Here is a 25446-nt window from a genome sequence, read left to right on the forward strand (position 1 = left end):
AAAATCACATTTCTTCTTGGCAGGGAAATTAGAATGGTATCCTAAGTACTTCTGTTTACAGCTGTTTAAGGCAAACCTAGAAGCTCAACCTTGTTTCCTGTTTTCTTTTTTCACCTGAAATCTTTAACATTTTCTTCCACGTGGCATGCAGAATATTCAGTGTTAGTTTCATTTTCTTTCTAATGTGGAGTCATAAAATCACTTTTTCCAATGCCTTTTTTTTCTAAATAGATACCTAATTTAACAACTCATGATAAGAAAAGAATTCATGTTATAAATAATGAGAACTCATTTTTTTAATTAAGGTAAAAGTGTGACTTTAATATTTAAGTAGAAATCTTTTGTCCTTCTGATCTCTTTATTGTACACATTATATAGAATAGCGAGTTTCATTGTAGCATATTCTGACAAGCATAAGGTAATTTGATAGATTTCACTGGCCTTGTCCTCCCTTGGTCCTCTCCTCCTGATCATCTCCCTTCCACATTCATAAGACACCCCTCTCCCTTTTTGCTTCTTTTTTTCCCCCTCTAGTTTCCATATAAGAAAGAAAATATATAACACTTATCTTTCTGAGTCTGGCTTATTTTTCTTAATAGGATGATCTCCAGTTCCATCCATTTCCCTGCAAATAACATAATTTGTTCTTTCAGCTAAACAAAACTCCATTGTGTATATATACCACTGTTAGTTCTACCTCTAGGGAAATCAGTATGGAGGTTCATCAAAAATTAAAACTTGAACTACCGTATAATCTAGTTATACCACCCTTCAGTCTTTTTCTAGTCAGTACACTTGAGAGATGTGCACATACCCATGTTTATCAAACACGGTTCACAATAGCTAAGTTATGGAATCAGCCTCCATGTGTCTGATCTTCTTTGAAAACCATGCACAAGTAAGTCTATGAAGACATCCTTTATTTGGGGGAGCAAAATGACATAGTGAATCTGCAATTAATGACAGCGGAGGGCAGACACTCATTCCATTGTTGTGGACTCTGCAATCGGATATGTTGAGGTTTTGCTTTTTAAGTAAAAGATTAAGAAGGCATTAATATGCAGCATGATGCTCGTTTTCTACTCATTTCTGCTCCTCTTTCAACAATTTGGATGTGCTGCAACCACAAATTGTGAAAGCAGTATTTGGAGTGAATTATCAAAGCAGCATTTTGTTCAACACAGATACCCTCTAAGTCTGCAGGATGCTGAATTGGGCTCTTATTTGTACTTGGTCTTTGGGACTCCCTAGTTAAATTAATCATACTCCCTGGTGTGTGGTTCAGTCATTTGATTATTTGTCCTCATCATCCTGACTCTAATGTACTTATGACCTTGTGTATATATCCTGAAGAGTATTCAGCATTTTTTTTATTTAAATATCATTCTACTATAGGTCTTTGTTTCTTTGATGTGTTTTTCACTTAATGTTTTTAAGCTTTGGTCAGTAGAGCACAGTGATTAATCTAAACCAGACTACATTCTGGCTTCTTCATTTGCATATTATGTGTCCTTAGGCTAATCACTTAAACTCTGACCCTCATGTTCCTTATCTAGAAAATGGAATTATTAATAATATTCACTTTGCAGAGTTGAGGGTTGAATGAATTAATACATGTAAAGCCCTTAAAGTATTTGGCATTTAGTAAATCATATGTATTGTTTCATGAAAATCTAATATATTATTGTTAAAAATTATGTAATTTTCCATCATATACAGTACTTCAGTCAAATTATGTTACTGCCAACCTTTTTTTTCTTTTCATATATATATTTGGATTCTGTCAATTTGTCACATATGCTTGGTATTAATCATATCCATGCTTTGAATATTATAAATAATTTCTCCTAGTCTGTCATTGTTCTGTTGACTTGAGGAGTTACTCAGTAGAATGCACTGAATTTTTATATAATCAGATCTTTCCATTTTTCCTCTTTGTGCCTTTTGCTTTTGGAGCCTCATTTAAGAAATGCATGCACTCCAAATATGTTTATCACTATTTATTGAACAACCACCAAGTTCCATTCTTTCTGCTTGGGTTTCAAAGATGAATTCCTGAAGTGCTAGCAGTTTAGTGCCAAGAAAATATGTGCAATTAAATAATGGCAATACATTTCAGAATGCAATTATCGTTGATAGATTTTCAAATATTTAACTGTCTTTTCAAAGGAAAAAACATTTTTGTTTCAGTATTTTGCAATATCATGTCTGTGTGAATGATTAAGGATTGGAGCTACTCTCAGAGCAATATGGCATTCTGTGATCTCAGTTTTGTACTGTAAAAGTTGGAAGAGGTAAATTAATAACTTCTTATAACTTTATAAAGCATCCTAGCAGCTTGGAGAATTTGTATCATCCCCTTTGAGAAAGTTGTCCAAAGATAACAACTTGAAATTACCTTACAGTGAATCCAAGCCTAGTTGGATTGCTCACCCACTCACCTGATGGATGACACAGCCACTATCCATCTTAATTTCCTCTCCTGCTTCTTCCGACCTCCACCACCCCATGCCATTCTCCTCTGTGTTTAAACTGCATCCAGAATTAGTCTCCTCTCTTTCTTGAAACTATTTCTCCAAACAGCTTTGAGTTCAAAATAGGGCAACTGTGTTTTACATAATATGAAGAAACTCAGGAGTTTATAGGCACCCACTTAACACTTTCATTGAGTGCTATGATCACATAGGCCATGCCCAGATAAACCTTGGAGACACATTCTTAAGACTTTCTGAGATGACGGCTGTGATGCTGAGCTTGAGTGGTGCGACTCCAAACCATATGGGAGTGGGGACTAATATGAGCAAATAGTCACTGCTCTGCTGTTGGCCTTACCACAGTTGCTTTTAAGCTACTAAAGGGAGTGATAGTTGTCATCACAGCAGTCCCATGGGTAGTGTCCAGTGCTAAACATACCATTGTTGCTGCTCTTCTTATTTGCCCCATTCTTTAATTCTCTGATACCGATTGGCACAATAGATGGGTCATGGTGTACCAAAATCTGAATTAGGAGGTACCTGTTCCTAAACTAAGATGGCATCTGTACCTGAGATCCCCAGAATGGTGCAATCAAAATATTTCCATTTTTAACCACAATTATGGTCACCGGTTCAATGTTGAAGGATATACGGTATTGCCATCCCAGTAGAGGAGTTTAGCAAGTTTAGTTCCTTATTTGATACATATAAGCAGGTTGTTACACCCTCCCACCCAATATAGCCAAACATTTATATTTCATTCTTTTCCTTTTCTCCCTTCTTCCCAACAAGAAGCTGTGTCTGCATTTTTCAAGCTGAGTTTCATGACTATTCTGTAAGTTGATATAGATGTGCCATGGGAAGCAAAGGTGGGGCGAGGTTCATGATTGAATAAATTTAAAAGACTCTTTATGCTAAAATATGCTTCTGGGAATTCCAGAATACCCATATGTCCTGAGAATATTCCAGTAACAAAACCTGTTGGACGTCTCCATTTAATCAATATATTAAATTTATGTTTCAGTTACCTTTGCTGGGCCTTGCAATATCCCACATTAAAATTTCTATGTAGATATTACAATACAAACAGGCCAAAGGTGGTAATGATGAAGTCCTCTTTGTCCTTCAACCAAGGTACAAGACTCAAAATATTGTGCTAGGACATGTGAGAAGTTTGGAAGTCATATTTAGGCAGTAAGTTAAACCAATTAAGAACTCAAAAGCCACAATGACAACAAGCCTGGGCTTGTGCCTTTCTGTCAGATTTGCTCACACGGTGGCCATGCCTGCTGGTGAAGTCCCTATCTCTTTTACTAAAAACCATTTTTTAAAAACCATTATGGATGAAGGAAATTTTAAAGATGACAAAACAACTATCCTTTAGCTTTCACAGCTTTTCAGGTTCAGGTAGCCACAAAAGGCAACTGTTGGCTCCTGGGTTTTTATGTCCTGGACCCAAGTGAATATTCTGAGAATCTTGCTTCTGATGCTTGGAAGAATCTCATGGACCTATGTTGAGCCAGGTGTAGACACTTAGTCAAGTCAGCTGCAGTCAGGGAATTGGTCTTGCAATACAAGCATGACTATAGGTTTAAATGTGCAATTCTCAGAGAAGAAAAAAAATCACAGTCTGGGTGAACATCTCAAATGATGTCAACTACTGGGGTCAGTGAGCTGCTTCCTGTCTTTCAAAATGCTTGAATAGAAATGAGGAGCATATTTATCCATGTCCGGCTTACAGGAATGATCAAAATATCAGATTTCTTTGATGCCAGGTTAAAAACCACACATCAGTTTGGTTATTCTGCTTATCTCACACCAGTCAGAATCTCTGCATTTATCATTAAGGTAATTAATGAATTAAAATTAGAAAGCAAATTAATTGTCTCCCCCCCCAAAAAAAAATAGATGTTGGGTGTTATGTTTTTATAGTTTGGGAAGTATAGGAAGAAAATAATAAAAGCAGACTTCAGCACTGCAAAACTCAGGAACCTCTGCCTTAGCAGAGGAGAGTAAGTCCAGGGCCTGCTGCTGATGAAGATGATTCAGTGAAGCACAAAATCTGAGATTCTTCTGCCCCACTAGAGGAACCCCTGACCTGGTCATAGACATCACCAGGGAGTTTCTTCCCTTTACATTGTTTTCCTATGCTGGGAAAACAAATTGTTGCATACTTAATAGCTTAAAACTACATGAATTTATTATTAGTTTCTGTGGGTCAGGAGTCTCGTACAAGTCAGCTGGGTCCTCCAATAAGCGTCGTCTTAGATGAAACCCAACATGTCAGCTAAGCTTGCAACCACCCCCTCAGAGTCCTCTTCCCAGGCAGAATTCAGCTCCTAGAGGTGTACCCTTTCTGGCCATATTGTCTTTTCCATATCATAGCAGTTGGCTTCTCAGACTTGCAAGTATGTCTCAGCTGCTTCCTTTGTTTAACTGTCTCAACAGATGAGATCAGGCCCACCTTTTTTTTTTTATTCAAAGATATCTGATTATGCTGCAATATATAGCAAAAGGATTGTGATGATGTAATTAATTCCCATAATCAGGATAATGATATCCTATTATAATACTAAGTCCCCACCACATCTGAAGATAGGGACCAGAGAATATATACCAACGGGCAGAAATGTCAGAGGTCAGCTTAGAATTCTGCCTGCTACAATAAAACAGAGAAGGAAGAGCGGGTATTAATCTTTTTTTTTTAATTTATTTTTTAGTTATAGGTGGACACAATATCTTTATTTTTATTTTTTATGTGGTGCTGAGGATCGAACCCAGTGCCTCACACATACTAGGTGAGCGCTCAACCACTGAGCCACTGCCCCAACCCCTATTAATCTTGATGTAACCTCTCCTAGGCATCAGTTTACCATCTTTGGACTTGGGGGAGAATTAAGATAGGATATGAGTCCAAATAAGTAAGTTCACAAATTAAAGGAAATCCCACTCATATAAATATGAATGCCTCCCCCAATCTAGTTCTTACTGGCCAGATGTTTTTGTGAATTTACTCATTTAGTGTACATATTTATGTGATGTTTTACCATCTTCGAAGGGTTCCTTCAAGACTTGTCCTGTAATTCCACTTCCCATATGATCTCATGGCCGCTCAGGTGTTTCCTCCCAGGTGGGTCAAAGGATCAGAGAAGCTAAATTCATGGGCCTGGAATTACAAAGTCAGTGAAAGAACAAAGACCAAAGTCAGGCCTTTATCTCCAAATTCTGCTCCCTCCCATTTCTTGGTCCTCCTCTGAGTCATCTAAATATGAAGGCTGAACATGTAGTGTCCTGCCCAAGGACAAGGTCAGTGCCCTTAGAAATATCTTGTAGTGCTGTTGGTGACCACAGAGTGTATCTTCTTCTCCAATTCTCTCATCTCTGAAAGGTTGAGCAGACAGGGTCTTGTCACCCCACCCTTCCCCCACAGGACAGCAGGATTTGCATATTGATGTACCCGGTAATACCTTGAATTTTGTGGCTTTTCTGATCAGTCAGTTGGTTTTTATAGAACTCGTTTTACATTAGTTTTCCCGGAAAGATTTTACTACTTCTGTTGGGGGGGGAGGCTGAAGATGATTAGGAATTACCCTTTCTCAGCAAGTACTGTAAGACAAGGGCTAAAAGAAATCCTTTGCAAAAGGTGAAACATCACACAAATATGTATGCTAAGTGAGTAAATTCACACACAAAAAAATAAAAACAACCTCTGGCCAGTATAAGGTTTAAGCAGCCAAAAATAGATTTGGGAGGTATTCATGCTTATATTATTGAGATTTCCTTTAATTTATGAACTTAAATTCACATCCTATTCTAATTATATACATTTATATAACTATGTATACATTTTATATATTAAGAAACTGATCTAGAAAGATTTTGTACATTTCCTAAAAACTGCACAGGTGGTAAATTGTCCTCCTGGTACTGAGCCTGCATCTTTCAGCTCTGGAGACCATAAATTTCCATTTCACTATGACAACCAGCTCGCGTGTCATTGCTGACATGCCCTTTCTGTCTCCCAACATGTATGAGCTGACATTCTCTTCCTGATGTCGTTGTAATATCTGTCCATCCTTCCTCCCATGCACTCATCCATCCATCATCTGTCTGATTATAACAACTAACCAATTGTGTTACAGCACTGAAAACTTGTCACAGCAGTTGTTTGCGGAGACACCTCAGGTCAGCACCCAAAACAATGCAGCAGGAGTTTAGACATAGAGATTCTTGAGGGATTACTTCCATCCATTCCCCCTCTTCTTCACCTACCTCCAATAAGTATGTAAAATGCACATGAAATCACCTGGGACTTTCTTTTCCCAGACTTCTCTTTACCCATTCTCCATCCTTTCGCTTCCTCAGGCATGCAGTGTGTACAGAGCTCTGCCCTTTCTCTCCTCTGAGGCGGCCCTGGGGAAGAGCCCATGGGCAACTCAGGCCAGAGGCCTATGCCCTCACTCTCTTAGGTCCTGAATTATTGACTACAAGAGCCTTGTTTATGGCTTTGCATGTATCCCTAAGGAATATTCCCTAGTGTCACAATCATTTTTGAATTTTCATTCTACCCTCTCTTATATTAGTTATGCCTGCCATTTTGGTGTCACTATACAGTTAGCATCCTTTGTATGAATTCATCTGCGTGATCAAATTATAAAAACATTCTTAAAAGCAGAAGATCAAAGAGAAAATTTAACTTACACCCAAAATTTACCCCTTCTTTGTTAGAATTGTAAATCTATCTGGTAGTATTGTCATATACTCTACATTTCTCCATATAATCCACCATAAACAATCAACAGGGTGCAGTAGGAACGAACTGCCTAACTACAGACAAGGATGTGGTGTTTGCATTTGTTCTGTAAGGGATGGCCAGGTAGGAAAGTTTAGAAATCCCAGAGAGAGTGTTTTTTTTTTTTTTTTCCTATGGACTGAGCAAGGCTCTGGTAGTCAGCTCAGGGTCTCAGAGAGTGAAGGGCACTGGACTCTGGCTTAGATTCTAAATAGAGGGCAGGCTTCTTTCTTCTACCAAAAGTATGGACAAGTAAAGGCCAGTGTGTTCAGTGCACAGAGCTTTTTTTGGTTTACCTGAAACAGCTATGTCTCATCTCAAGCTGCTCTAACAAATTACAGCAGACTGAGTGGCTTAAACGCAAACATTTTTTTTTTTTTTCTCATGGTTAAGGCTGGAAACTCCAAGATCAAGGATAGCCAGCAGATTCAGGGTCTGGTGAGGGCCCTCTTGTTGGTTTGTGAATGGTAGTCTCCTTGTTGAATACTACATGGGAGAGGGAGACAGAAAAGGAGAGGAAGAGAAATGGATACCATCTATTGTGTCTATTTTTCTAAAAATACTGATCCCATTTATGAGGGTCCTACCTGCTTGACCTCCTTCCTTCCCAAAGACCTCATTACACTGGGGACTTGGACTTCAACCTGTGGATTTTGGAGTAACACAAACATTCAGTCCACAGAAGGTAATCACTGAAGATTTGAAGGAATATAAAGATGTAATTATAGCTACAACATAGGATGGTAACTGTTTGATAGCAGGGTAAATGGGGGCGTGGAAAGGCTAGATTCTAGCAGCAGGGTGGAGATTGGATAAGGCAGCAGCAACTACATGAGATAAACACAAGGAGGCACTGCAGTCAGTAGCATTTGGCAACTAACTGGGTCTGGCAGGAGTCGGAAGGAGGAGGAATCCAAGATGATGCTGAGATTTCTAGCTGTTGTGACTGAGAGGATGCTGGTTGGATTTTCCCAGATAGAGAAGAAATTCTAAACTCCAGTTTAGACTTGTGATAGCTGAGTGTCTATGGAACACCACCATATTGGTGGTCAAGAGAGAACATGGAGCTGAGAATAGAGACGTATTAGGGGAAAGGTAACCAATATACCAATGGAAGGCACATAAAGAAAATGACAAAGTGGGGTAAGGACAGATCCTTGTAGGGCACCACTATGTATTTACCAGACTGAAGAGAAGGAAAATTAAAGGAGTTGGAAAAAAGATCATCATAGATAGGAGAACAAAGAAGAATGGGCAGTATCAGCCTGTACTCTTGCCCAACTCTAGTGTTTTTTTTTTTTTTTTAATGTAACTTAAAGATTAAAAGCAGAACAGAGCAGGCTGGGGTATAGCTCAGTTGGCAGAGTGCTTGCCTCGCAAGCATAAGGCCCTGGGTTTGATCCCCAGCATCACACACAAAGAATAGAGCACTTAGCATTTTATGTGTATCATCTCATTTTGTTATTGAAGATTATAAGTATAAAATAGTAATTGAATGGTACCAGTTTTAAATCCTGGCTCTACCGTTCATTAGTTCTACGAGTTTGGATAGTTTCCTCTTTCTTAGACAAGGGAAACTCACTGCAGCTCACAGGGTAAATTACAAAGTATCATATAAGATGATACATTTAAAGTTACAAACGTTATGTGGTCAATGAGAATCTCCCTTATCATTTCTTTGGGCTTATTTTTATGATGTCTATCCCCCCACGGAAAGCCATCTGAATCCAAAGACCATGCCTGTTTCAACAGTTGTGTTAAAAACTGAATATTTCCAGTGTTTGTGTGTAGTAGGCATTTGATTAATGCTAGTTGTATGAATTCTTGATCTCATTCCATCCATACATCCTTGTCTGAGGGCACCCCTCTGTTCCTCCTTAAAGGAGAAGAGATGGATTCTAATATACATATTGGTCCATTTCACAAGAGGCTGTCTTTCTTAACCAGAGCTAATTAAAAGAAGATAGTTTAGGTTTTCAGAACTATTGGGCATCAGTGAATTGCAGACTAAGAAACTACAGCTAAGTAGGAACCCTGACATAACACTCCCAAAAAATGCTGTAGTGCCAGAAGTCAGGTGTTGCTCTTAGTGCTTGATGCACAATCCTCACAATAAACTAAAGAAGCAATAGAGCTTATTTCCAGCCCAGACTGTCCATGCTAGGCTCTTAGCCTTTCACTGTGCTGTCTCTCAAGTTCAACCTAGACTGAATTAAAATGGCCATGGCATTGTTTTTGTGGATTTTGCTTATACCACTAAGCTCATGCCCAGTGCATACTAACCCTATAGTGAGTTGAGATGAGGTCTCAGATAAATCGCACCATCAATATTCATGGAGTCATTACTTAGCATGCCACACCCTTTACCTTAAATATTGATTGGTTTTTTACTCCTACAAATACTGTGAAATGTGTAACTGACCAGCCTTTCCTTACTGCATTGACTGTTAGACAATTTACATCCCAAATTATGCTTCCTGTATGTCACCATACTTATTTTCCTCTGTTCCTACTGTTTGTTTATTCTGCTTTACTTTAGTTGGCAGAAGTTAATATAACTCCCTTTTTGGAACAAAATGAAAATATGCCTCATTGCATTGTTATGAGATAGTTATTAACCTTCGTACAGATGAGGAAACTGACCCTTGAAGGCATTTAAATAAACCATCCAAGCATATAACACATAGTTCAGTGCTTAATGTTATACTAACAAATTTGTAATCTGGTTTTCCCCAGGCCACATGAATTTGTGTGGAAAGATACATTATATTCATAGTAATCATCCCAGGTTCACCCCTATGAGCTGGGTGACCTTATGTAATTCATATAATTTTTCTGTACCTGTTTTCTTAGAAGTAAAATGAAAATAATAATAATATACTGACCATGAAGAATGGTTTATGTAAAATGCTTAGAAGAGTTTCTAGGACACAGGCATAATATATCATTTCATCTTCCTCCTTAGTTCTTGCCTCTATCATTTTGGATCCTCTAGCCCCTCTCAAAGGTTCACACTTATTTCTAAGAGTCCCCAGTGAAGGCTGTCAGTTTTATCATGAGCTTCCACTCCAGCATACTACACTGGTTTACACTTTCATTCATGCTATTCGAAGATGTCCCACCCTGGGATTGTAAAGTAGTACAACTACTGTGGAAATCAGTATGGAGGTTCCTAAAGAACTAGGTATAGAACCAACATATGACCCAGCTATACCACTCATCAGTGTTTATCCTAAAGAAATTCTCCAGTTTGAATTATGCCCCATCACATCTCTGTGCCACACCAATACACATACACCTGAGTGCTACCCCATCACCCTGTTCCCCACAGCCTGTATCAAGTCTTTAAATTTGTGGTCCACAGTTGCTCTAGACTTGACATCCCCTTGCTCAACTATGTGACATTTAATTTCCTCTAATCAGCAGAGGGCCTGCATAGAAACACCGCCCTCCAAATTTCAGACATCTGCCTTCCAAATCCTGGTGGAATGTTCAGCACTTAATGCACTTTCTTACATTAGAATGTCATTCTTGGGAAGTGAAATCAAGGAAGTCCCTGGTATGTGAGCTCTCCAGCTCTCGTTATCCTTTCACAGCCATAATTGCTTCTGTCACACTGACATCTTCAACCCTTCCACCAGTACTCGGCCCGGCACAGCCTCACCATCTGCTTACGTGACACCAACATTATGGCCTCCCTCCATGCATCCCTAAATGGGGTTGGGGAGTGAAGCAGAGATGGCAAGTGTGCCAGCTGGCACAGTGACATAAACCTAGACAGTGATGGATCATGACCCAGACCGGGGAGGGAAAAGGGAGAGCACCGATGGCTAATTATACAGTCGTCAGTGCAGCCGGTGGACCTCTTCACTCCTGGAAGCTGAATCAATGTGTAGCTCCTGTCCTGCCAGCAAATGTGTCAGCTCCATTTTAATATATCGTTGCAAAATAATTTTCAATAGGAAGGTGCACTAGAAATCAAGATCCGAATTGTTCTATTTTTGCTCCTTTGTATCGCTAAATGGCATTATTGGGGAGGCTCCCGGGAGTTTGAAAATTGCTTGAGAATGACAACTGTGTCTGGCTGCTTAGAAGAAGAGGCACAGCAAGTTGATCCATGTTGGGGGTCAGTGCTATTGTATAAGCTGCAAGGGGTCCCACCTATCCTTTGAGCGTCTGAGGTTGTGTTGTAACCAACTGATTGATTTAATTCTGGAAGCAGCATTCAGAGAAATGAATGAATCCATCAGTTTGTTCTACAGAGTTCAAATTTAGTCATGTGACATTGATTATGCTGTTGTTAAATACACCGGAATCAAAAATAACATTAAGAGAAGTCTGTGTTTAAGTTTATATTATTTGATTTGTGTGTTGTGGTTTTGCTTTATTTTACTTCCCTTTTCTTTTTAGTAAAAGGAAGTGGTAGCACAAAGGCACCCTGTGAAATTGAATAAATTTCCTCAATAGAAGATACTAGATGCCATTTTTGGTTTCTTCTTTGTCCCAAATTCTCTGATAGAAGATGTCTGCATAGAGGTTGGGCAGGACCTAAGATTAATGGAAGAGGGAAATGTGCTTCCAGCCACATAAATAAAAGACACAAAAATCCTAGATCATTCCTGTGCAGGAGACAGGCAGCTGCAAAGTCTCAGAACTGTTGAAATTCTAGTGTTATTTCACCTCAACACGTTCATGTTAGCTGGCTAGGTTCCTTCCCACCAGGTCAATTCAGTTGACCAGCCATGCACAAAAGAAATAGAAACATTAGGGCTTTGACTTTATAAGCTAGCTGGAGGCAAGCACACCATTGGCAAGGGCAGTTTGGAGCAACTCTCAGAGGAAACAGTTATCCAAGTCTCTTCCCTGTTGCTATAAGGAACACAAATAACTTGAAACAGCATAGATGAAAAATTGTATGTGGTACCAATAAACAACTTCAGGCATGGAGAAACAGATTATTGGATAGGCAGAAGTTGTGATGGGGAGCCAGCCACTGGGGGTGGTGGTGAAAAGGTTCACTGGAAGAATATAATCCTTGTAGATCCAGGAACAAGTTATGCACAAAGGATGGTGAATGAAGAGTGTGATGGGTGGCCCACCTGGAATAAAAAGAAAGGTGGTAGAGAGAGATGCAGCCACAACAAAGACCTTTCTAGAGATGCTTAGGAGTTTGTACTTGAGCCACACTGCAGTGGGAGATGAGAAAGGGAGAAAATTGGAGGAACAGAGAGCATTCTTCATACTATGATGAAGTAGAATTTTATTGTCCCGGGAGTAGGTAGAGGCTACTTCTAGAGTGTTAAGACTGTGCTTCAATGCTGTGGCTGAAGAAAAGGACTGGAAAATGGATATGAATGCCAAACAGTGCTTCTCTGCAATGGCATCCCCCTCCTTTGCCTCCCCTTCTCTCTCTACCCTTTTGTATAGAATACAATGGTTTTTGTTTTGTTTTGCAACATTGTATTCTGTATTCTTTTGAAGCCCAGTTCAAATCCATCTCAAACTAGAAGGTCTATATGAAACAGTGAGATCAATTTTGTGTCATTGGGAGTGTCAGCCTAAAATGCTTAACAGATACCAGCTCTCCAAAGCAAAGAGTTTATTTGTGACTAGCAGGTACACATAATCCTGGATATACTTTAGAGGACCAGGTGCATCCAAAGTGGTTAGACAAAGGGGAAGTTTTAAAAGAAGAGAAGTGTTAGAAAATTGAGAAATACACATAAGCTATCTTGAAACAAACAAACAAAAAAAAACAATTTTAGCATTGCTCTCCTTCCCTGAATCCGTTTTGGATTATCGATGGCTCAGATTATTTTTGTCTAGTCCCCACGCAAGGTGTCAGGATCAAAATGGAGTCACATCAAATTAACAAAATGGAACCAGAAGGCCATGAAGGAAAAGTCCTTATATGCTTATGACAGAATCTATGCAAGGAATTCCTCAAAACTACATTATTCCACAAAAGCCAGTTGCAGTGTTCCTGGTGCTGTTTACACAAGGACATTTGCCTGACAATGGCTGTCTCCACCAATGCATTAACACCAGATTCTGCAAAAAGCTCCTGTAATCAAGGTTTTTGTTAACAGATCAGGAAATATGGATTTTGAGCCCTGTTTTACTATATTTTATCTGTGTAACTTTGGTTTAGTCATTCCAGGGCTGGAAAAAGAACTTTGGACATCCAGAACCCTGAAAAGATGATAGTTTTCCCCTCACTGTCCTATATATACTTCCAAATAAAGAAGTCCTACCTTGGGAAGCAGAAGGATGGCAAGTTCAAGGCCAGCCTTAGCAGGCAACTTAGTAAGACTCTGTCTCAAAATAAAAGGGTTTGGGGTGTGGCTTAGTGGTAGACTACCCTTGGGTTCAATTCTTGATACCAGAGATGGAAAAAGAAAGATGTCCTACCATGTTATATTTTTTTCCCATAATGGTTATTTTGATACCTTTAAACACATTGACATTTAAGAATATATTTTCTCCATCTGAGTTTCAAATGCTCCATCTAAGCACATGAATAATGTACTTGCTGGATAAGCCACCAGTGGTCAGTTTTCTCATCTATGAAATGAAGGTGCTAGACTGGAAGAATTCCAAGATCCCTTTTGGCTTAAGGTTCTACAATTTTGTAACCTCAAAGACTTGTTTTCTATCTGCCTTTGTCTCTTTCTTGACATTTTGGTGTTTTCCAAATATAGATGAGGAGGAAAAAAAAATGCTGCATTTCCCTATGCCTTCAATTCCACATACCTATTAAAATCTATAGCCAAACTTCAGTGACTTTCTAGGCAATTAGTATCAAAATGAAAGGATAAGTGTGCTAAACCTTAGGAAAGACATTTAAATATGATCATCAGATATATTTTTGGTTACTGGTCAAAAGCATTTTGGAATAAAAGCAAAACTGTTTTGAAAATGATTAAAAGTTATGACTGATTGAACAGCTGCTCATAATTTAGGAGATGGTTCTGAAATTTTTTCTTTACCTTTGTAGGCCTTAAACTTTCCTTTTCTGTTCATTCACTCACTCATTCATTCCTGATTTATCTGCCTCTAATGTTTTATAAGGTAAGTCTACCTCTAGCCTGTTATGAAATTTCTGATGAACAGATCTCACATCTGCATCTTGCTATTGACTCCATGCCCTTTAACTCTTCACCTCTGTCCTGAGTGGAAACATTGCCTTGGTTCCCATGCACACTGAGAGAGTGTAGCAACAGAAGCTGGGCGTCTTCACAAGCCTGGCTGTGGCCTGCCTTTCAGATGGGAGCTGTGTATTATTTGCTGGAAGGTTTCTACAACAGATGTTACCAGGCAGACAAGAAAGCACACACTCCCAGAGCCCAGAGCACGCTGAGCCAGGCACGCACACACTTGCCAATACCAAAACCAGGAGAGCCGCCGGGTGATGGAGGGAGTGTGCTCTAAGGGATGCGTGCTGCTCCGAAGCCCTGCTAATGTCTCTGTGTGGCCATGCTGTATTTTCAGCTTGTCATCATGGCTGGGACAGTGCTGCTTGCCTACTACTTCGAATGCACTGACACTTTTCAGGTGCATATTCAAGGATTCTTCTGTCAGGATGGAGACTTAATGAAGCCTTACCCAGGGACAGAGGAAGAGAGCTTCATCACCCCTCTGGTGCTCTATTGCGTGCTGGCTGCCACCCCAACTGTGATTGTAAGTATAGAAATAGACATTCTTCTTTATTGCCAGATACCAAAGAATATTTCCTGCCTGCTCTTTCTCCTCTTTCCTCTCTTCCTGGGCACTCACCAACAGCCTTATCAGTGATATCCTGTTCCAGCCAAGACAGAGTGAATGGAGCTTTGTGTAAAATCTCTCATGAAAACAGGTCTTGTCTTTTCTAGGTGGCTTTTACTTTTTAGTATCTGGATTTTAAAATTTGTATTTTTTTAAAGCATGTGTGAATGTCATAAATCAACAGGCACGATTAGCTAACAGGTTCAGAACAACTTCTGTGTGCTTGAAAAAATGTACAGCTGTGTGTATTCAGAAGAGACCCTGACTGTAAGTGCTGGCATGGATATAAAGAAAGACTCAGATCAGAGTGGAATAGAATTCCCCTGGCCAGTATCTCCTGCTGTGTAGTTTGAACTTCCAGAGGGGCTAGAGATAAGAGAAATCCCTTGACCAAAATTTTCTCTGATCCACTGTTGGATCTGTTCACCTTACATCACATTCAATTCAGTTACAACTCTACTTTTATTTCCTTTTCTCTCTCTCAAGCAAAAACTTGGCCAGGCAAACCTCAAGGGAGACCGCTTCAAGAGCATAAAGCTTGTAGACCAATCATTTAACACTAAGATATTAATTTTTTAAAATGAGATTTTTGTGAGTTTTAAAGTAAGCATTTCTGTGTCTAAGTATGTTACAAGGTCAGATTAGTTGGGGCACGATTTCATCTTTTCTAATAGCTGCCACTCCCAACTCTCCCACCTCCCCTGTACGTACCCTCTACTCTTTGGGGGATTAAATGAACTGGCATGCTGAGGAGTGTCCCCACTGCTTGGACATTCAGTTCAAGTATCATTTTCAAGGCAATTTTTTCCATGTTAAAGCATGGGAAAGGGGAATATAATTTTGAGGGGAAATAATATAGACATAATGAGTCACGAAACTACAAATTCATTTGGATCATTGATCCCAGGCTCACAAAAGCTCCCCCTGAAATGATAAGAGTATGCTGTAGGGATTCAGGAGAGCATTGAGAGGCTGGGACATGATCTATCAGGGTAAAAACATGGGCTTTACAGTCCAACATCACTGGATTATATCCTGGCTGTATGACTTTGGACAAGTCACCATAGTGATCCCTCCCATACAAAATGAGAATAATTGACTGGTTGTCTTATTAGTTATCATGAGGCTTAAAAATGACTTCATTTAGTGCTTGGCATGTACTAAATGATAAAGAGTATGGAACAAAGATCCTGGCTGGATACTATTTTTTGCCCTCTTTTGGATTTCAGACCACACTTTCTCCAGTGGAAGAGAATGAGATTCCACTGAGAATGCCCACAGTACCTCTTCTGCCCTATTCTAAAGTACCAAGAGGGAGGCCCTGGCCAGAAGGAGACTAAACTCTCCAGCCCTCTTACCTTATCCTTTCTTACTGCCTAAGGAATAAGAGAAAGCTTAGAAGACATGCTTCCATTACCACACAAGTCAACACACTTCACACCCTAGGTAAAAACCAGGAAACCAGACTGGGTTCTGCCTAGAATCAGAGGCAGTTTCTTCCTGTCTCATAAGCATTATTTTCCTGTGTATTCAGATGTGCATATGAGTAATCCAGGGAAGGAGAGGAAAACATCACTTATCATTGTCTAGATTCTTCTATAATTATTTTTGTAATTGTAGAGACTTTTTCCATTTAAAAAAAAGAGGGAAACAGATTAATAAGAATTGTGAGCAGAAAATTAGCTTCTAATTTTATTTAATAATTCTATTGTTATGATTCTAATTCTTTGAAAGATAAAGTAAAAAATCCCTGGCTAGTTTAGCTATTTTTAACTTCTGTCTTTCTTATATTAAAGAAAAGAAAAAAAGAATCCTGTCAAAATCTATGCTATATTTCTACTTAAATTGTATGTACAATTCTGTGCCCATAAATGCTTACATCTCAATAAAATTGATAACTTTCTATTAAAATAATATATACTAAAAATGCCTTAAAATTATGTAGCAAAGCTGAACAGATGAACTATAGAATGACATTCTACATATGTCTAAAATTTATCTCAAAAATTGTACTAAACCTACATAGCTGTTGAATAACTTCCACCACACTTTTAAGGAATGAAAAATCCCAAACTATATAAAATGTTCCAGATCCTAAAAAAAAAAAAAAAAAAAAAAAAAGGAAAGCTTTTCAATGCATATTTGCAAACAAAAATATCGATTTCCAACACTTGGAAAGTCAGTATAATTCCCACAAAAAAAAATACCCTCGGTAGTACAAAGAATCTCAGGAATGTTGATATACGCATATAAAAAAAGAATATGAAGATTTGATACAAATTTTTATTTTTAGGTAGACAAAAGAAAGGTAAATAAAGACTGAAAAAGTTTACAGTGGATGAGATTCAAATATAAATATCCTTAATAAGTAAAAGGTAAGCTTTCCAAAGTAAAAATAAGAAAGAACAAGAATAGCCACTTAACAATTAGTAGACTTCATATAAGCATTTCTAAACTTATCAGCAGTCACAAAACCCATAATTTTTAAAGATACAGAACTTTCTTAGTATAAAATCAGCAGATATTTTAAAAGAACATAGTTTCATACAAATTCTAGTCTATTTTTCTGAAGAGTAGCTTGTCAAAGATGTCTTAAAAGCTTTATAAATTTCAGACCTAGTCATTGTTTCCTTAACATAAATCTAGGGAATGGAAATAATCAGAGTTTTATACAAAGATTTGTACATAGGTATTTTCATCTCAGCAATAATTTTAATAGCAAAATATGTGAAACTAGCTTAGTACACAATACTGAAGGACTGGTTAAACCCATATTTCAAACACCTTAAGTTGTGTTGGAACATGCTCATAATTTCATCTTTTTTAAAACACCAAAAAAATTGAATTATGGGTAAAATATTTCTTTTTGGTCAGAGAATCTGACCATTTCTTAATTTCCTGCCTGAGAAAATGATCTGTATTTACCATGTCACTAGGTAAAATTGACCCTATATGGGTGAATTACATCTGTTCTCAGAGAGCTATTATTACCTGAGAGAGTGCAGTGCTATTATTCCCTGCTTTAGTTACCATTGTGTCCACTGTGGGACCCCAAAAACTACATCTATGGCATGGCACCACCATGTGTTGACTCCATTGGACACCCAGCTATTAAGCCAGGTGACTTTTGCATTCTCTAATGCGTTGTAGTCCCTACACACCTGTGCTATACTGCTCTGCTGGAAGTTGCGTCTCCTCTCCAGGAGAGCAGCTCCTAATGTAGCCTGTGGATATTTGTGGGTTTAAATATTTAAGAGACCCTCCAAAGATACCTTGTGGGTGTTAGAAATGTAATTTCAAGTCCATATAAAAAGACCAAAAAAAATAAACTAAGCATTTTCAACTGTTATCTCTGAATATTAATTTTTTTCTTTTATATATTTTCTTTGCAAATCCATGAGTGCATAGTATTTTAAAATCAAAAGGTAATTTTAAAAATAAATTGTATTCTCTAGTTCTTTTGTCTAGTTAAGAAGTGACAAAATTTTTAATAAAGCTTGAAAATGGGAATTCTAATAAGCAAAAACACAAAAATAGAAAAACGGGACTTTGTAAAGAATTTTATCTTTAGGCAAAAACACTAGGTTTTTTGTCACTCGAAGATTTTCATCAGAAATTCTTCTCCAGGCTACAACTTTTGATTCTGCACCAACCATTGATCTATTTTCCCAAATGACACAAATTAAAATGTTCCAATGGAAACCAAGGGCATATGGTCAGAGGATAGTGCACAGAGCTTACACTAGGTCTTTGAGAGCCTGCAGTTCCTCTCCAGCTCTCAATTGGGAAACCCTGATTTAACCCTCCATTCCTCTGCTTCTCTGGGTGAAAAAAATGTGTAACAAATCATGCTAACAAGCCCCTAAAATATGTCCTGAGAAGTACCCCATAAATGAATACATTTTGGGTGATGGTAATAACATCTTATAATTTGCATATATTCTGCAGTCATCACCTAACAGATCCTCACATCAGCCCAGTGAATGGAAAAGGAACATTTTAAAGAATACAGTGTGTGGTTCATCTCCCTTCATTTTTTAGAGGAGAATATTGAGACAACGTTCAATGAGTTGCTGAAGGTTCCAACTAGTTCTGTACACATTCAGACAGGCAGCCACCCATTTGGTTCCACTTTTATTTTCTCCCCAAATGAGAAGCATGACTAGGAACCGGAGCTGATTACAGCTGACAGTTAATGGTGGAGAGCCTTGCACCCCTGCTGATGGTGCTTGATCTTTATTCAAGACTAACTATAAATTAAAAGCAGCAGGACAGAATGTAGAACTCTTCTGATGTTCAGGGAAATTTCCTGACAGCAAGGAGCTGTGTTCATTTCTGCCCCACCTCGGAAACACACAGCTTGTCCAAGAGCAGCCTCTGTTGGGCCACTATATCACTCATCCCTAGCACCTACCTCCATCCACACCCCTGTTTCAGAGTGTGTGCCTTCATTGTCCTCACCATGAAGTCATCCTTCTCAAGAAGGCTGGTCTGCCAACATCCTGCCAGTTATTGTGTAACCCTTGGTAAGTCCTTCTCCCTGTGGGCTCAGTTTCCTCATCTTTACATAAAAGAGGGATCAGGCTAACTATTTCCAAGATCCTTCCAATTCTCAGAACTCATGAGAAATGAAAAAAGAACATGTTAGATTCTCAACTCTCGGTTTACTCTCCAGAGTTCAGTTTTGCAGTTCTGTGCCTGGTAGAGTATTTCACATAACTGTGTATTTTAATTCCTCCTTAAAACTATTTTTCCTAATCTCTCTAGTATAATGAAAGAAGGGGTCCTCTTGGGTGATTTCTGCACTACTAACTAATGATAAGTGTCAAAAGGACCTCATCCTGGACTTGTCCTTGGTTTCCTGTGCATCCTCAAGCACATTAACAATGGCATAACCAAGCACCCTTCACTGCTCTGGGTCTCTGTTGATGGGCATTAGCAACCCTGTTCTCAACTGCAGGGATGTGCAGGAAAGCCATGAGGGAAAAAGTCTCCTGTTTGACCTGTCACTTTCTATTTCTCCTTTTGTGCTTTGCTGTCAGAAAATATTAGCATCAAAATGCATCAGGGCCACATGGGATAAACTGCACAGGGCCAAAGCCACTGCTGTCCTGGATCTTGAGGAAAGGTTAGAGCATGGAGGACTTACTATACCCAGACTATTTAGCCAAAAGTATTGGACTGCACTTCAAAGAAGTCAGCAGAAGTCACTTTTTTCCTAACCACCTGGAAAGCTGGGATAACTACTGCCTTGGGCTTGCTGAATAAACTCACATACTCAAGAGTCAAGGGAAGAGAACCTGTTTGGATAAGAGGATTTACTCAGCAGAGAATCTGATTTGCCCTTATATTATCTCAGTCCCAGCAGCACAAGGCATGAGAAAATAGCTATTAAACCTTTTTCTTGGCCTTAAATGAAGTGACAGGGGAGTATTTAGTATGGAAGCAGTAGAGCATTTGATTCCCAGCCCAAGAGGACTGAAATAGCACACAGTTTGCATGCTAGCATGCACATATATGAGGCTTATCAGGAATTTCCTAGGAAAGGAAGAGACACACACAAAATGGGATAGAAAGGAACAATTTGGAAGGAGTTGTGAATCTTCATTTGGGAATTTCTAGGCTGTTAGCTCTTGCAGCAAATGTAAGAGCACAATGCAAATCATGAAGTGGACTCGGTAGTGCAAGCCTGTTGGCTAACTGACGAGGGACACAGCTGCCCAAGTGAAGGAGACATTGTAGGGCCTTGTGCGCCCTCCTCATTTGCCTCTTCCAGGCTGAACAAGCTCGTCTGTTGAAACTCTTTTTAACATTTTAATTCACATCTTTCCACCTTTTGTACATTATCACATGACTTCTTTTTTAAAAGAAAAAAAAATTACCATGACTACAGCTTCTTTGTTGCTAATATACTCAATCTTCCAGGTACTTTTTTTCCCCCAAAGACTTATAGATATCTCCATTAATTTTTATGGATTAAAAAGCATTAAATAAATAAACTATTCTCTCCACACTGCAGATTAGTAATGCCTAACACTACTCCATAAAGAGACATGCTTCCAACCTAAAAGATATCCCTTCTAATGGTGATTCAAATGTTATGTTAATAAACTTGATAATTTTTATATTATTTATTTTTACCTGGTATCATTTTTTCTTAGCTTCTCAATTATCATCTGAAAGGAAAACATTCTAGAGTTTCTTAAAAAGATACTGTTGCCCAAAAATATGTGACAGTCAATCTACTTGATGATTACAATCCATCTTACTTTTCACTGAGAGCAATATTTTAGCTGACTTATTTTAAATTTCTATTTCTCTTGTATTCCCTACCCATAAAAAAATCTTAAAAGAGAACACTATGCTTTAGAAATGCATAATACCACTTTAGTGCTCTATTTATATCAAGTTTAACTGAAGAGAACTTTCTGAGCAGCCTTTGGATTAATAACAGTAGGAAGGCTCCAGTATTATCCCATTTACTGAATTATTCAAATTTCAAAATGCTATCATTGCAAATAATGTCATTCAAGCCTTGTGCTTTGAAAAGTATAGGAATCATCAAGAGCAGAGGTCCATCATCTGTATCTATGTATGATAAAGCAGAAGTCAAGAACTCTTGGAATAACCAAAGCTCAGCAAGTAAGGGAACCAGAACTTCTCTGCAGACCTGGGGCTGTCAATGGCACATATCAGGAAAGATTAAAGACAAGCAGGAAATGTTAGCAGTCAGGACTGGCAGTAGAGTGTGCATTTCTAAAATTGCCTGGGTCACTTTAAAAAAAAAATCTACAACAAAAACTTTCTTGGGAATGCTCATGATGATAGGAAAACAAAGCATATAAAAATCTGAGATGAGAGCTCTGAAGCCACTGTTGGGGGAGGTATATAAAGAACCTTCTCTTCTTCCTCACAGTATCAGACACAGAGCAAAATTCATCACCAGCCTCTGCTGTGTTTTTTTTTTTTTTTTTTAAGAATACAAAGTGACAGAGATAGCAAGAGACATGATGACTATAAGGTAGGCTTTACTTTCAGGAAAGATTACCTGGTGAGAATAAAGTTCCATGGGATTATAGAAATGAATGATGGCTGAAGGAAACAATATTGAAGAAATCATGGTAGCCCTGGAGATTTTAAATAACTGAATTAAGATTGAAGTATAATTATGTGATTTCAGCTTCCCTTAATAAGCCCTCTCTTGTCAGCCTCTACAAAAAAGACCAAAGTGTTGGAGCAAAAAAAAAGAAAGAAAAAAATCACCTTACAGGTCTTCTAGTCCAGCTTTTGTGTGAAAAATGAGAAACTGAGACCCAAAGAGGCAACTGGTCCAAGATCATATGTCTAGATAGGTGTAAATCCAAGCTAGCCATGTGCCCTTTCACCAGGACTAGGCACAATGATTTCTTCCGACCACTTCAACATATATTCTTGCATAAATAGGCCAGGAAATGAAGAAAGCAAACATTCATTGAACATCTATAGATGCTTTTATATCAGCTTTTTAATCTTCTCAATAAATCTCTGATATAGTCAAAACTAAGTTCAAGCCATGAAATAAAGAAAAACTGAGGATCAAAAAGGTTCAAACTCTAATTAAGAAACGAGAGAGCTAGATTTTCAATTCAAAGGCCCACATTCAGGAAACATCAACTAGCCCATGTATGCAGTCAAAATGTATATACTAGGAATTTCCTTTCTAATGGCGACCCCATATAACATGCAGCAAAATCCCCTTGAAATTTGAATTATATCTTCCATTGACTTGTTTTTGATACAGGCTCTTTATCTTTTGAAATCTAAAAACCATTCCCTAAGTTTTTCATTTATATCTGTTATCACTTGCCATTCCTTCTATAAAACATTTATGAAGGGGAGGGGTGGAACAAGAGTAGAGTAGAACTCTCTTGTGACCATCCCCCCAACAGAAACATTAATCTAAAATATCCACACACAAAAATACCTTCACGCACACACACACACACAAAAAAAAAAAATCGAAGGAAATCTGATTGGTATAGTAGTAGAAGATACATTGAAGAGGGCAGGAAGGACAGGTTTTACATTACCTGCATCATCCCTCTCAAATCCTAGGTTTTACAGCATAGAGAGAGATATCAACCACTTGATGGAAAGAGAGGGAAGTAAGAACAGGGTTTTGCATTTTACCCTACTGCCAACCTTGTTGCAGTAAAACCCAACACCAGGAAGGCTTTCATGACGCCAGTGTCCAAAGACTGACCTTCTGGACACATCTCAACCCCAAACTTTAGGTTTGCAATGCAAACTTGATCTGGTCTGTACCACCCACCACCAGGCCAACTTCAGTGGCTCCAGCATCCGGAAGCCCTCAGTGGCAGGCAGACCATAGCTTCACCAGGTTTTACGCATCCCAGTGCCACAATTTCAGTGGCCCTGACCTGCCCAAAATCTCTAGATGGGCCACAAAGGAATTCTTAACAAAGTTAAGAAGATTGAAATTATATCATTGTGCTAAGTTAAAACATTTGATATGAACCCATAAAATCAATAAGATGAGGAACTTCAGAAAATTCATGAATACATAAAAATTAAGCACACCCTCCAGAATAGCCAATGGGTCAGTAAAGAAAATAGAAATTTAAATTTTTTTCTAGACAAACAATAATGAAAAACATCACATATTAAAACTCAGAACCACTATTCTGCATTCCATAAGAATGAAGTTTATAGCTGTAAGTATCTACATAAACAAAGAAGAAAGATATCAAATAAACAACATAATGTTGTACCGTAAGGAACCAAAAGAAAACAAGAGCAAGCTAAACCTAAACAGCATGAAGAAGGAAATAATATTATAACAATCAGAGAAATTAATGAAATAGAAACTAGAAAAATAGAAAAGATCAACAAAACTTAAGAGTTGGTTATCACTTTTTTGAAAAGATAAATAAAAGTTACAAACATTTAGTTAGAAATCAAAGGAAAAAGAAGGGATCCTCAAAGAGAAGGATGGAAAAGGGGACATTACAACTAACACAGCAGAAATAAAAGGATCACTAGAGACTATTATGACAACAAATTGGATAACTCAGGAAAAAAATGGATAAATTCCTTGACACACATAATCCCCAAAGATTGAATTATGAAGAAATAAAAAGTATGAACACAAAATAATAAGGAGATTGAATTGGTAATAAAAAGTTTGTTATTAAAGAAAAGCCTAAGACTAGATGTTTTCATTGTTAAAAAATATAAACATTTAACCAAGATCTAATACCAAATGTACAAGCTATTCCAAATGACTAGAGAGGATGTAATATTTGCAAACTTATTTTATAAAGCCAGAATCACCCTGATTCCTAAGCCAGAAAAGACATTACAAAGAAAGAAAACTGGAGGCCAATATCTATGTTTAGATGCAAAAATCTTCAACAAAATGTCAGAAAGCTGAATTCATCACAATGAACCCCATTGTTGTATATAATTGTAATGCACTAATAAAAACATAACAAAAATAAAATGAATTTCATCCCAGGAATATAAGGATGGTTTGACATATGTAAATCAACAAATGTGATGCATCACATTAATAAAAGACAAAAATCATATGATCTTAACACAGAGAAAGCACTTGACAAAATTTTGGACATTCTTTAAAAATCCTCAGAAAACAATACAATAAAAGCTATATATGACAAATTCACAGCTAACAACATACTCAACAGGGAAAATTTGAAAGTTGTTTATATCTGGAAAAAGACATATACCCCATCTCATCACTTCCATTCAAAATAGTACTAGAATTCTAGCTAGAGCAGTTAGGCAACAAAAAGAAATAAAATGCATCCAAATTGGGAAAGAAGATGTTAATCTGTGCCTGTTTACATACAACATTATCTTATATATAGAAAACCCTAAAGATGCCACAAAAAATGTTAGAATTAATAATCAAATTCAATAAAGTTGGAGGACATAAAATAAACATAAAAATCAGCATTTCAGAAATCAAGAAAATAATCCTATTTACAATAACTACAAAAAGTAGATGACTTAGTGAAAAAATTAACCAAGGAAACTAACACATTAATGAAAGAAATGGAAATGACACTAAATAGAAAGATATCCCATGTTCATGAACGGGGAGAATATTATAAAAGTGTTTTTACTACCCAAAGCAACCTATAGGTTCAATTCAATGCCTAGCCCTGTACCAGTGACATTCTTCAAAGAAATAGAAAAAACTATCCTAAAGTTCATATGGAACCAAAAAAGACCTGAAATGATAAAAATCAATCTTTTTTTTTAATTATTGATGGGTTTGTATGTATGTATTTAATGCGATGCTGAGAATCAAACTCAGTGCCTCACATATGCTAGACAAGCACTCTACCACTGAGCTACAACCCCAACCACCCACTGATGAATGCAATCTTG

General features: G+C 37.9%; 1 protein-coding gene across 1 annotated transcript in view; it reads left to right on the top strand.

The window, feature by feature from the left end:
• Positions 1-25446, top strand: part of Plppr1 (phospholipid phosphatase related 1) — a 136360-nt gene that overhangs the window by 65518 nt on the left and 45396 nt on the right. The window contains exon 2 of the mRNA XM_027930957.3: positions 14758-14946. Within this exon, the coding sequence (XP_027786758.1) occupies positions 14758-14946 (189 nt within the window). The remainder of the gene's footprint in view (positions 1-14757; positions 14947-25446) is intronic.

Source organism: Marmota flaviventris, chromosome 13 (genome assembly GCF_047511675.1).
Source record: "Marmota flaviventris isolate mMarFla1 chromosome 13, mMarFla1.hap1, whole genome shotgun sequence".
In the NCBI taxonomy this organism is placed as follows: Eukaryota; Metazoa; Chordata; class Mammalia; order Rodentia; family Sciuridae; genus Marmota; species Marmota flaviventris.